We start from the raw sequence: 13,733 nt of genomic DNA, 5'->3' as shown, positions 1-13,733 counted from the left end.
CTCAAACACCTCCTCATCCAGAATTCGGGTGCCAAACACAATGATGCCGTTAACGTCTATCACGGGGTGATTGCTGCGGTCCAGGAATGTGGTCATCTTCTTTTTACAGTCCAGGATCAAGGTGACGTTCTTCCTGTGGATGCTGAGAGCGATTCTGTGCCACCTGCAGAGAAACAGACAGCCAGGCAGGTGAAGGGGGGCTGGTGTCACGAAGTACCAACACGAGTGCCTCAACCGCAAATCCCTGGGGACCCAGGAGGACATCTCTTTCCTGCAGTGTCACGGGACTGAGCAGTTCAGAGGCGAGCCTCTGTGGGCGGACAGGCGTGGGCACAGGTCCACACCGCGTGCCACGTGAGACCCACTGGACTCAAAAATCAGGTCTCTCATCTCTGGGATGAGACCAGCTGTGCAGCCCGGAGCACAGCCCTGAAACCTGGAGTGGGCTGGTCAGTGGGTCAAGGGCGGGGAGACCTGATAGTACTTCCCTATGTACCATCTCAACCCCCAACAGCAAATGCAGGCTGCCGGAGAAACCAAGTCTGACGGGAAATGGTGGGACTGATGGATCTATGTGAAACTCTCAATTAGAAATGCAGAAATCATGTCCTGAGGTCTTCAAGGATCACAGCACGTAGCCTCAGACGTGTCAGCCAATTAATTTCAAACTACCGGAGTTTAGGGATGCATCCAACAGAGAATTCTGGAAAGACCTTTTTTTTAAATCATTCACTCTCACATCTGTGTCTGTATCCTTAAGGATACCTTAAATCCTTTCTGGAAGAAGTTGGGTATAACTTCACAGTCTCCCGTGTCCCTTCGGATACTAAGAGGCTAGCATCTGATACAGCGTAGTGTATTTTACAAAGGGGACATGGAGGCCCAGGGAGAAGAAGGCCTCCCCAGAGCCACAGAGGATGAGCCCAGACCAAGACCCAGCTCCCAGGACTCCAAGCCCAGTGCTCTCCCCGACCTGCGGGCATGTCAGCACCATCCTGCTATAAAGCACATTCTACTATAAGGTCCCCAGTTCAGCCGGGGGCTTTAGGTGACCTGCCCCGACCCTCCAGCAGGAGAAGGAGTGGGTTGCTGAGTGGTGCCACTTACTTGCCATCTGACAGGTTGATGCCTCTGAAGAGGGGGTAGTCCTCCGGCCCCGGTTTCCCTGTGTGGTCCTCATAGAGGAAGACCGGAGAGCGGCCCATCTCCAGGCCGATCTGCTGGATGCCCTGCTCATTGTAGATGGAGACCAGGAAGGCCTGGCTGCCTTTCTTGGCTTTCACAGTGGTTAGAATGGAGAAGTCCTCGGGAAATGCAGATGCTGGAACAGAGGACAGAGATAAGGCAGTCGGGAAGCCCCCAACCATGCCCAGCCACAGCTCTCTGCAAACAAACCAGCTCAGGGACCTGGCAACATCTGCTGGATATGGTGGTACATTTGCTGCACATCTGCCCCTTGATCAAACTGTTCCTGCAGCCTTCCCCTAACACCACATGGTCAAACCTACCCCCTTCGAGGTTCAGTCCAAATGCAAACCTGATTGGTCCTTCCAACTGTGAGCCTTCAATGCTATCTTTTTCAGTTCCCACACCTCAATACATCTATGTATAAATCCTTCTTAGAACTTTCTAGAATGTGAGCTTCCTCTGGGCAGGCGCTGTTTCAGATGTGTCTTTTACCCTCCGCAGTGCCTAAAGCTGTGCCTAGCAGACTGTGTCTCATTTTGCGCCCTCTGGAGGGAGGGAGGAGAGAGAGAAGAGGGGAAGGAAGGCAAGAGGCAGCGGATCATGACTAGAATTGCACTTTTTGACATTTCCTGGTTGACACGCAAATCAGAGAAAAAGTAAAATAAATCAAAAGACTACAAATTTAAAAGGAAAACCCAAACCCTGGTATGTTGGTAGGAGGGAGAGTTCCTTACAACACAGGCCAGAAACAATTTGAGGCCATTAAAAGCCAGACCCGCGCTGGCCCTGCCGAGGGCACAAAGTTGCTCCAGAATCCTCCACACGCACGCCCTTCACGCCCTGCCTCCACGGACGGGAGAGGAAATCTCAGCCCCCTCCTTCCATCCATCCTGGTTCTCACTGTGTGCAATTTGCAGTTCCCCCGAGAGCGAGGGCCTGGGGCTGACAAGAGAGCTGGGCTATCGATGCACAGCCAGGAAGGCTCAACCCAAGTCAGTGTGCTTCTCAGAACCAGGCCGAAGAAGCGAGCCCGAGGGGTGTCAACGGGGACACCCGACAGAGGAAGGACAAGGCCCTGCGGCTGAAGCTGCCTCACGCCCAGCATGCTGCAGAGCGCTGAAGCCCAGCCCACGGTCCTGGGCAAGGATAGAGCCCATCATCAGACCCACCCTTTCTTTAGAACTGTAACAAGGTCAACCAGATGGCCCACGTGGCAGAGCCGGGGGATGGGGGGGGTCAGTGCAGCTTCCAGTGGGGATGCTATCCTTGGGCTCCCTCTGCTGGCGGAACTGCTGCATGGCGGGGCAGCTGGGCTCTGCTTCTGGTCCCTGTGGTGAACGCTGCGGATGCCCTGCTGACAGCGGGGGGAGGGGTGCCACGAAAAGAACTGCCCCTGCAGCCCCTGGAGGACCCAGGGTAGACACACGGTCTCTCTAGCGTGAGGACATGAGGGGTCACGGCAGCTTCAGGCAGAGAACCCAAACCCCAAAGGCCAACAGAGTTGTGTGAGTTTTCAAGGCCGTGATGGAGAGCAGGTGGAGAAATCCATCCCACGGCCCCCAGAGCTCTGGCTAAGGTGCGGATCTGGAAAGGCCCAAGGCTCACAGCCCGGGTGGGATCTGGCCCCGTGTTAAGGAGCTAGAAGTCGGGGTCTGTTTGCTGTGCTCAGCACCGTGGTCCAGCCCATCCCCCGGGGCGGGAACCAGCCGGATGCCTCCACTCCCGGAGAGGGGGTAGGTTTAGCCATGTGCTGTTAGGGAAAGGCTGCAGGAACAGTTTGATCAAGGGGCAGATGTGCAGCAAATGTCTGAGCGCCACCATATCCAGCAAAGTTTGCCAGGTCCAAGTGGAGGGTAAGGTGGTCAGTGAGGTCATCTGTCTGAGGAAAGGCTGGCGTCACTGAGGAACCAACTCAGGCTGCCCTTCCACAGACAGGAAGCCATTTGGAAAGAGGTCCGTGGAGGTCACTACCGTCACAGCTGTCCCTCCACGCTGCCCTCCAAACGTGGGATGTGAGAGGGAATCAGAGATCCCAGCCTGAGTGAACGGCCGTGGTAGGGGAGGGGGTTTGCATGCAGGCCCCAGGGGGGAGACCCCAGCCAGGCCAGTGGTAGGACCTCGGTGGTGGCCCTTTGGTCCCTGGGGGTGAGCGGGCACTAAGGGGCCCAGGGTGGTGTCCGACCCCAAGCATCTCAGAGGTCCCTGCTCACGTCCAGGATGGACTTCAATCACCATGTGAGTCCGTCACCCCCTCACTCTCATCTCAAAGGGTCGCCTGCCTCCCGTCCCCACCCCGTGATGACTCCACGCCTCTTAAACTCACCCTCCTGCCTCAGATAACGAGAAGAGTGGACATGGGAGGGCCCCTCCCCGTCCCTGCAGCGTGACGCACCCCCCAGGACCACGAACCCTCTTGCTCCCGACTCACTCAGATGCTGCCTCCCAATTTTTAAATCGCTACAGTAACACACATTCTCAGCTCAGATAAGCTGAAAGGAGAAATTACGTTTAATATTCATCTCCCTCCTGGCAAAATAACAAAGGATTTGTTGTCACTTTAGAAACCGTTCATTCTCATCTGGACATGAGCCGGACGCTGACACGCTTTATAATCTACACTGTCTGGGAGAAACTCACCTGCTATCCAACGCTTCATATTTTATTTCTCAGAGAAGAGTCAAAACTGAGGGGTGAGCTCAGCAAGAGGCCCAGTTACTTCCTTAGACCATTTCCTTTCCACCTGGGCTGAAGCCCAAAGGCATGGAGCAGTTTAGGTGTACAGTGGGCGTTTAATAAGTGCATTTGCTATTAAACTGAACCCTACTAAGCCAACAGTTATATGTTCCGCTGGACAGAGGCTAATTCTGGAGGTCCCACCCCACGGTGGAGGGCAGGCCTGGAGTGAAGGCGGAAGAGTGAGTGGGAGACATAACTATGCCAGGCCCCGTCTCAGACCCTGAGCAGGAAGGGAGTCTCAGCGGCCCCGAGGTTACCAGAGGGAGGGCGAAATGGGGAGAGGACCCCAATCCTAGGCAGGAGAACAGAGGAGGGGGCCGCGTGACCACGGGGAGGCTGCCTTGCCTGGATGTCTTCAGAGGGCATGGCTGGACCTGGGTGATGGCAGCAGGCCCGTGGTTCCGGGACACAGGGGCACACCCCCAGGGGCCGGGGCAGCCTCATGGGACACGCCTGCCTCCTGCATTCAGGGAGGGCCCATGACGGCTTCTTCTAGGGTCTCAGGCCAGCCTTCCCTTGACGTGCTGCCCCCCACGCCCGCAGGCAGAGGGTGATGAGGCCCAGGAAGCGCCCCCCCTCCAGGCAAGCTGTGCAACCCTCTCTGGTTTGTTGGTGGTCTCCACTTCCCACAAAGCATCACCGTCCCGGGTTCTGTGCTCTACCCAGTGTCAGGACCACCCAGCGCCAAACATCAAGGTCAGTAACTTGGAGTTGCACTCCTGCTCCTGCTGATTCAGAACCCAGATTACAGGCTCTAAGCAAGACCAGAAAATCCTCTTAGGATCGGGGAGGAACACTAGGCCCGTCTTGCTGGCAAGTGCAGAGAACACCGAACTGCTTCTCTTCACCTGCTGGGAAGGGGGCAAGTCCTCTGAAGAACCCCAGCCCAAGGAACCGTGATTTCCCCAAAAGAAACAGCCTGGATCGCAGGCGATCTGTACAAAGCGGGACAATCAATGACTGGGTGAGGCCGGCGTCTGGGCTGGGGAAGGGGGGCAGGTCCTGCAAAGGCTCCCAGATACCTGCTCAGCTTTGGCCCCCAAGTCCGCATCCAAGACCCAGACTCACCCGGCCTGCACAGGGGCGCCTGCATCCCCAGAGAATCCAGGTGGCCTCTCGGGAGAATGATGGGGGTTTTCTCGTTACCGAGAGGTCACCCGGACCCGGACCTCCTTTGCACTGAGACGTTTAAAACGTTTATGCTCAACTCAGGCCACCATGGCCTCGGCCTGGCTGGGGCCACCTGACCACACCACCCCTTCCCTCTGCAGCTGCCCAGCAGACACAGCGTCTAAAACGCAGCCAGACGCCACGGCTCCCCAGGAGGCCAGCATCCAAGCAAAAAGCAAGATAGGTGGGTGCCCCTTCCGAGGTTTCCAAGAGAGGAAAGGCCAGAGAGGCTGTGTGGTTTCATCAACCCTGGGGCCTGCGGAAAAGACCCCCTAGAAGTTCCCGCTTAAATCATCCCCAAGGACCTCCAGTTTTATTTGGCATTAATGAGACAATCATTATATATGGACCCATTGTACCCCATAAGCTAATGATGGCTAGAAGGCCCTGTAACGGCCTTTTAAACTCTTTGAGTATCTAATCAAGATCCTAATTTGAGAGGTTAGGAAAAATGTGGGCTTAAAAAAAAAAATCCCTGTCTGGCTGTTGAGGAATTCATACCAGATCTCCAATAATTGGCCTGTATTCTGAGACCCTCTGATACTTCCCGCCCCAAGATAACCGGGGTCGTGGGGGGCGGGCAGGGATACTAACCCCGATGAATTGGTTGTGACCCTGAATTGGGTGGCAGGGATCAGATTCAACTAATTGTCAGCAAAGCCACTACAGATGACCTCGAGGTAGGACACCTAATTCCACAGGACGACCTTGGAAGGTGACCACGTCACACACATGTCAAGCAGTGGGTGTCTGTCCCAAAGTGCAGTCACCATTGTCTGGGGCCGTCAGCTCTCACAAGCCTCCCCTGCCCCCAGCCCCTCAGTCCCCCTAGGACAGGAATTCTAAACTGGGGACTCGGGGCAGGAGAGCAGACAACTTCTGGGTGATTCTAAAAGATACACTGGCCCCAAGAAAGGATAAGAAACACTCCTCTGGCTGTGCGGGAAAGTGAAATCCCCGCGGTTCTTTGTGGCGAGTCACCCAGGAGCCCTGGCAGTGACCCCTGTCTTCAATGATGGTCAAACGCTCTGGAAGGGGGATGTCTGGCTCCCAAAGGTGGTAAAGTGGGGGGCTCTTTAAGATAGTGAATGGGCTCAGGGCCCCGGACAGATCTCACCAACCCCAAATGACATTCCTGGAAAGAGCAGACCCAGCCCCTCTTGCAGAGACAAACCCTTAAAAGTCCCCATTGGATTTAAAGGAAAGCTGAGAAAAGAGCTGGGGTGAAGCAGAGAGTTATGAGTGAAAGGGTTAGAGGGAGCAAAATGCAGCCCCTGAAGGAGTGAGTCCTTCTGGGACCCAGTGGGGATGTGACAAAACAGAGACACCATTACTTGTCAAAAGATTGCCTGATTCAGGGTTCAACGTCCAGGGTGCATGCAGTCACCAAAAAGATGATGTACGGTCTTCTAATTATTACAAAACATCTCCTGAGGTGAGTTCATCTGCCCAAGGTCCCCTGGGCCCTTTCTGATGTGAGTCAGGAAGAAGAACTCCTTTGAGGTGGAGGGAGAGGTTATCAAACCTGGGCCTAGTGAGCCGGTCCAGATATAGGCCCCAAGGGTGTGAAGGGGGCGGGCCGTCAGGGACCACTCGGATGCCGCATCCGAGCAGCAAACATCACTTCCCGCTCTGGGTACATAATTAAAAGCAGCGATGTGACACTTGGCAATTGATTCTCATTAAAAGCCTGCACTCTCTTGCTGGGAGCCATGACGTCTGATTCATGTGTCCCTTAACGTCCTCGCCCCAGTTAAGCTTCTGTCTGGAAGCGTTTCCTTTCCCGTGACCCCAGGGTTTCTCTTAACCCCGTCACCCGGGAACCATCTGTCTCCTTTTCGCCTCTGGAGTCCTGACAGCCTGTCCACAGCTGGAGAGACACCTGCTCGGAGAAGCAGTGTGAACAGACGAGGCCCCGCTGTCCCTTTGGTGGTGGACGGTGAGGGGTGCCGGGTTGTGTTTTCACTATCCTGACCTCGAACCAGGCTCATTCGCGGAAAACCAAGCACGTTTCTCCACCCCGCCATGCACACACGCCGTCTCTTACCAGGGTACAGCTGCTTGGTGGGCGCGCTGAGTTGGGCATCTTTCGTGACCCTGTAAGCAACATCCGGGCCTTTGGAAGATCGCCGCGCTGCACAAAAGCCTGTGGTCTTGGTTATTCCGTCAGGCAGGTTGTGAAAATCTAGAACCTTCAGGAGATCTGCTGGCTGAGCTGAAAGGACAAAGAGGAGGTGTGGGGTTAGCCACGGGCAGGAAGGGAAGGCACACGGGGCAGGCCCCCCTCTGGTGAGCCCCCGGAGGGTTTAGATGAACTGGAAACCAACCTTCACCACCTCCCTTCACCCGCACCTCAATCTCTGACACTCAGAAGATAGATACCAAGGGATCAGCTCAGAAACCGGGTGCTCTTGGGGGCAGGACACCCCACTTTGTAGAAATGCACACGGCCAGAAATGTTCCCGACCTGGTCCCCGCAAGCAGCCGCCCACCAGCAGCAAAGCCTCCCTGATTTTGCATTCGCGTTGCTCTTTTTTTTCCCCAAGTGCCGTACAAGCCCCGGGTTCCCAGACACCTCTCCTCATTAGTGTCACAGAAGACCTACCCCAAACACAAGCTGAAAGGCGGTGTTAGATCCCACAGCTGATGGAAGCAGCTTTACCAAGGCCGGTCCTACGAAACGGGAGTGACTGACAGCTCATGAAATCTGTTATGTAACTGCCGGAGCGCGTGCCCCTCCTGGGTGCCACGGAGAACAGCGGGCATGCCCCTGGCACATTTTATCCCCCATCCTCATCCAATTAAGACGTAATTTTCCCATAACAGTTTACACAGATAGCCAGATTCTATTTGCCCCCAGAAGACCGGCGCATACAGGGCAAGACAGCGCAGAACCAAGAGCAAGAGAGGGGCGGGTCCCTGCATCCCTTCTGGAAAGTTCCTGACCTCCCTCCAGGCCCCGCAGAGAAGGGAGCAGCCCCTGATGGCAGGGAAGAAGCTGGCATTCTGGTGAGCTCAACCGTCCCCCACAAATGCAAAACGTAGCCTCCATGTCCCTGCACATGCCCCAACCACATCAGAAAGACCCCAGACCTCCAGGCTGTGAGGACGGACCACAGGCCTGCGATCCTCACGCCCCCACCCCCGCCCTAAACAAAGCCAGTTTCGCATGGAAAGTTCAGCTCATGTTACTACAAACAAGAGTCCTGGGAGTCCAGGCATAGAAAGTAAACTCGAACTTGGAGTCAGCGTGACAGGACATCTGTGCAGCTGGGCTTTTGGGGAACCCAGTGGCCAGCACCCGCCTATCCATGTGGGTGTGGGTGGGGCTGCCACACCCCCTCCCCTGGGGCACGTGGGCCTCCCTGGCCAATCAGAGCACAGCACCACCCTGCCCCAGGGGCTTGGTCCAGGGCTGGGCATGTGACAGGACCAGGCCAAGGAAGCTCCATCCTGGGGCTTTTTCCTCTCTGCTCTGCTGGCTTCACACACAGATGACGAACCTGCAGCTGCAGGTGGCTGTCTTCTGGGGTGTGGCGAGCGCCTGTCTGAGGATGTGGACCGACAGACTCCCGCCACACAGCTTGGGCTCCTGGATCAAGCTGTGCCTGAAGAAAACTCAGCTACACAAACCAACATGTTGTCATCATGCTTAGGCCAATTTGGGTTAGATTCTGACACTTGCCACTAAAGTCCACACCCACTGCTGGGTGCAACAGCGGGCTGACACAAGCTTGCCCCTGGGATCTCTGGGCTCCTTAACTATTCAGTTCCCCGGCCCACTGACCCTCCTCCCCAGAGGGTCATTACATGCCTGGGACTCGCTCAAGAGGAAGGTTCCACCTTTTTAACAAGGGTGAAAGCTTTGGAGGTGAGAAAGGACCACCGAGGCCGGTTTCCCCTCGGCCAGGTTCTGAGCAATCCTGCAGCCAAGCTGTTGAATGTGGAGCCCAGCACAACCGTGGGGGATGGGTGGCCATGCAGCCCCGCTGCTTGTCCAGGCAAGTCCTTAACAAGAGAATCACCCAGATGGAAGCCTGGAAGGGGAGCAGGTGCCAGGCAGGGCGTTTAGCGCAGGCATGGTGGATGGTGCCAGAGGGAAGGGGGGACGGTGCCCTGTAGGCCACTCCAACCCTGAGGAGCTGGGCATGAGGGTAGGACGGCAGGTTGGGCCAGGCTCTGAGGGCGACCAGGGTGGAAGCGAATTGAAGCTGCTCTCCATCACTAAACACACGCCAACCCCCGGCCCCGTCCACAGTCCCCTGCAAGGCACCGTACTGCCCAGATTTCAGGGTTCTGAGGGCCCCTGTTCCAGCGGTGTCATTTCTACAACTCGGCTTTGCTGCACACCTCTGTCACTTTAATCAAGGGACCAGAAACCTGCGGGGTGAGGATTTCCCACCTCTGCAGAGGGAGGGGCACGGTAGGGACCCAGGACACCCTTGGTCCAGGCTGGCGTCCACCACGAGTAGAGCTGCTGCTTCTCAGGGCCTCTCTGATTCCCCTGGGTGGCTTCAAGCTCCTGCCCGGAGCCGTCCCCCCACACTGGGGGGTCAGCCCCTTGCGCGTGGGTGGCACCTCCGAAGCGCTCGGCACCAGCGACCCCTCCCACCCCGCCCCCCCCTCCACCGGAAGCTTGTCCACTTGACATCAGAAGCAGAGCCAGACGCAGGTGCCTGGCACAGCCCAGGGCCTCGACTTGGCCTATGGGGAGAGATGGCCGTGCCAGCCGCTGGCTCACCTGCCCTATGACACAGCCAAGCTCTGGCTCATCTCTGAGATGGTCGGCTCCAAGATCGGCTGTGGCCAGGAGAGGCATCAAAGATCTAGGCTGGGTGTCTGGGACTCACATCCCGATAGCCGTGATGCTCTTCCCAGATGCGCAGGCTTGTGGACCTGCGTCTTCCATGGCCAGCAGAGAGAGCTGTTTCCCAGAAGCCTTCCAGGCCATGTTTATGGACCTCTGTTGCAACAAGCTGAAAAGGCCACCGACATTTCCAGGCCCAATGCCACCCCTCCTGCTTGTGCCAGAGCTAAAAAAGTATTTTTTTCATTTTATAAAAGGTGTAGTAATGGCTTCCATGGTCTCTCCTCCCTGGTGACGCCAGAGACCCCCTCTTTGAACTGGGAGCCTTGGTTCCTCTATCAGGGCAAGAATTCTGCAGGGAGACAGCACCAGCTTTGGGGACAAGTGGGCGGGGGCTTGAGCCCAGCATCACCCCCCCGCCCCCAGGGAGAACATCTCAGGGCCACTTCCTCTCTCGAGGTCAGTGAGAGAAGCTATAGCAGCAAAGAGCCCAGCACAGTTCCTGGGACCCGAGAGCCCAACACCCAGAGCCCTTCTCCTGGCTCCTCCCTCCGAGCAAAGAACGTCCCGGGGCTCCCTGGGGATCACCGTGGTCCACTGGTTCAGGGAAGACAGAAAAGGAACTGACCGTGCAGCCCATGCACCCTACCAGGGGTCCCTCCCCACCTGAGAACCACAGGTGACGTGAACAAGGCAGCCCCAAGGGCTTCGTGGAAACAGAGCCTGGTGGCTTCCACGTAACCCTGGTCGTGACCGGGATCGCCCCCGTGCTGGGAGTCCCCAGGAGCGGTGGGCACCAGGCCTGGGCTCACTCAGGCTCTTCCAGTGTCTTCCTGTTCCGCGGAGCCTGGGCAGCTGAAAACTACATTTCCCAGACCCCTCTGCGGGAAGGGCTCGGGATGAAAATTATGTTCCACACTCAGAGGGGAGCTGGAATGGGAGGGAAAGAAACCCTCTTCTTGCAGAGTCTGGGACCAGGTCACGGGGTCCACTGATATTTGCAGACTTCTTGACGTCTGGGCGCCCTCCCACTCTGGTGGTGTGACCATGAGTCGGGGGGGGGGGTCTGGTGACCCCACCTCTCCTGCTCTGCCAGTGGCTGTGTAAGCCCCTGATTCCTGCACTCGTCTCCTTCCCCTACAGTAGCCTGCTGTTCCCTTTCTGCTTCTGCACTGAACCTGCCTGAGACCGCGTAGGTGTAACCAGGTATTACACCCCCAGACCCGTAAAGGAATGGACGCCAGAGAGGTCAGTTTTAAGGCAGAAAGGGGGAAGCTGAGAAAGAATCTGGAAACGCAGAGTTGAGTTCCAGTTGCCCTATGCCAGAAAGGCAGCATGAAGGCCCTGAAAAGCAGTGGCACAAAGGAGGAGCTCAAATATAGAAGTGTATGCTGTACACCTGAAACTAACAACACTGTAAAACAACTAGACTTCAATAAAGATATATATATAGAAGTGCAGGATGGATGGATGGATGGATGGACAGATGGATGGATAGACAGACAGATGCATAGACAGACGGACGGATGGATGGATGGAAAAATGGATGGAGGGATGGATGGATGGGTGGAAAGATGGATGGACGGATGGACAGATGGATGGATGGATGGATGGATGGATGGATGGATGGATGGATGGACAGATGGACAGATGGACAGATGGATGGATGGATGGATGGACGGATGGACGGATGGATGGATGGATGGATGGATGGATGGACAGATGGACAGATGGACGGATGGATGGACGAGTGGATGGATGGATGGACAGGTGGATCGACGGATGGATGGGTGGATCAACGGATGGACAGATGGATGGATGGATGGACAGGTGGATGGACAGATAGATGGGTGACGGACAGATGGACGGGTGGATGGACAGATAGATAGACGGATGGATGGATGGAAGGAAAAATGGATGGATGGACGGATGGATGGAAAAATGGAAAGATGGATGGACAGATGGACGGATGGATGGATGGATGGACGGACGGATGAACAAGCAATACACATGTGAATGGTGCAAATCAGGAGGTAGATGTCCCAGAGACAAATTTTACAATTGGCCTGCTAAACAGTCAAACATTCCAGCTGCCAATGGCAATGTCTCCACCAACCACACAAAGATGACCTCTCTGCCTCCCCCAAAAGGCATTTCCACAATCATCCCTACACGTCAGCTGCCCTGTGCTCCTCTGGACACAGAATAACGGAATAAGGGAGCTCCATGTCACCCAGGGTCCTGCCGGCCCTCATTTCACAGCTGCAGGACACGAGATGCCAAAGCAGCCATGCAGAATGACTGCAGTGCGCTGCATGCCCGGGGCACTCATGACCTGGACCACCGGTGGGTCACTCTGACCCAGCATGTGGAACCAGAGATGGCAGGACTGAAACCACGCTGGTGAGCCTGGAGGACATGGCACACAACCCCGCCGAGAAGGATCAAGCTCCAGTAGCCAGCTGGCTGGTGACACAGCCGGGGACAGCGTCACCGTGTCTGCCCAATGCCCCGCTCCCCTGCCCAGAACTAGCAGGGCTGCCGGGGCGTTGGCGAGGGCACCCAGCACCTAGGAGAGCAGAGGGAATCAGGTGACTGCTTTTAGCAGGAATTTCAATGGGCAGTCAGCTGGCCTCCGGACACCCCTCCACCGTGCTCAGAGCAAGGAAGGGGCCGCTGAGGCCAGGGCGCCAGCCTGCCCAGGCTTGAGGGTCCATCTCAGGCTCAGCAGCTCCTCTTTTGCGAGGGGAGCCCCTCCTGGAAGAATGTTTCTCTGCCAACAACGCCGGGTCACAGCCCGCTTTCAGGAACGGGCGGAGGAGGGGAAGTAGGGAGAGGACTTGGGGTCACCACCCTGAGCTACAAAGGACGCGTCCTCAGAACGGTATCAGAACGTTCCAGCCGGGCGCTGCCGACCCATGCCACCAGTGTTCTGCCAGCCCCAGGGCACAAGAACACCCGGGGCTGGGGGATCCTCACCAAGTCCTGACATCAGCACCTTATCCCCCCGGCCCTCCTCAGCCCTCAGAGCTTGATGTGGGAGGTGGGGTTCAGAACAAAAGTGACTCAGCCAGAAAGACCCACCTGAGCCCAGAGGCCCAGGGAGAGGGAGCCATTTCCATGGTTCAACGATTCACCAAATTTAATGTCCCCAGGTCTCAGTGGGGACGCCAGCATAGCAGCGGGGCGGGGCGGTGGAGCCACCAGTGCGGATGGAGCTTAGTCACCAGCTGCGCAGAAGCTGCCGCACACACCGGGCACTCAGACGCGTTTGCTGACAGACTAAGCGAGCAAACCCACAGCTCTTACGTATGCCAGTGGGGACGCCAGCATAGCAGCGGGGCGGGGCGGTGGAGCCACCAGTGCGGATGGAGCTTAGTCACCAGCTGCGCAGAAGCTGCCGCACACACCGGGCACTCAGACGCGTTTGCTGACAGACTAAGCGAGCAAACCCACAGCTCTTACGTATGCCAGGCAGAGAGCGGGGGACTCGACAACTTGAACACTGCCGCTACCTCACCTTGGCGCGCTGTCACCGCATCCCATTGGACTTAACTCTCGGAGTGACATCGAGCTGCAAGCAGGGGACACACTACCGTTCCACGTGCTGGGAAGGAGCTGGGTCGAGGTCCTGAGAGTCAGGCCTCCTGAACGAGGCTGGCTAGGGTTCGCACTGGCTCTTGCTCAAATTCCACCCCTGTTTCTGCTTTTCCCCCAATAAGCTATGAATATTCTCCAGCACGTGCTGTCGGGAAAGACTGCCTTTGAAGCCCATGCCAGGCAGTGTGTTTGGTCACCGTCCCCTCCATCCTAGAGGCTCGGGCAGGAGTCT

General features: G+C 56.6%; 1 protein-coding gene across 3 annotated transcripts in view; it reads right to left on the bottom strand.

The window, feature by feature from the left end:
* Positions 1–13,733, bottom strand: part of COL5A1 (collagen type V alpha 1 chain) — a 159,243-nt gene that overhangs the window by 111,902 nt on the left and 33,608 nt on the right. For all 3 annotated transcript variants that reach the window (XM_082470134.1, XM_082470135.1, XM_082470136.1), the window contains exons 2-4: positions 7,142–7,309; positions 1,108–1,321; positions 1–163 (exon numbers count right to left, since the gene is read on the bottom strand). In XM_082470134.1, the coding sequence (XP_082326260.1) occupies positions 1–163; positions 1,108–1,321; positions 7,142–7,309 (545 nt within the window). The remainder of the gene's footprint in view (positions 164–1,107; positions 1,322–7,141; positions 7,310–13,733) is intronic.

Source organism: Balaenoptera physalus (genome assembly GCF_965194825.1).
Source record: "Balaenoptera physalus genome assembly, chromosome: 7".
NCBI classification, from domain to species: Eukaryota; Metazoa; Chordata; class Mammalia; order Artiodactyla; family Balaenopteridae; genus Balaenoptera; species Balaenoptera physalus.
Note: the sequence above shows the minus strand (reverse complement) of the source record. Positions and strands in the feature narration are given on the sequence as shown.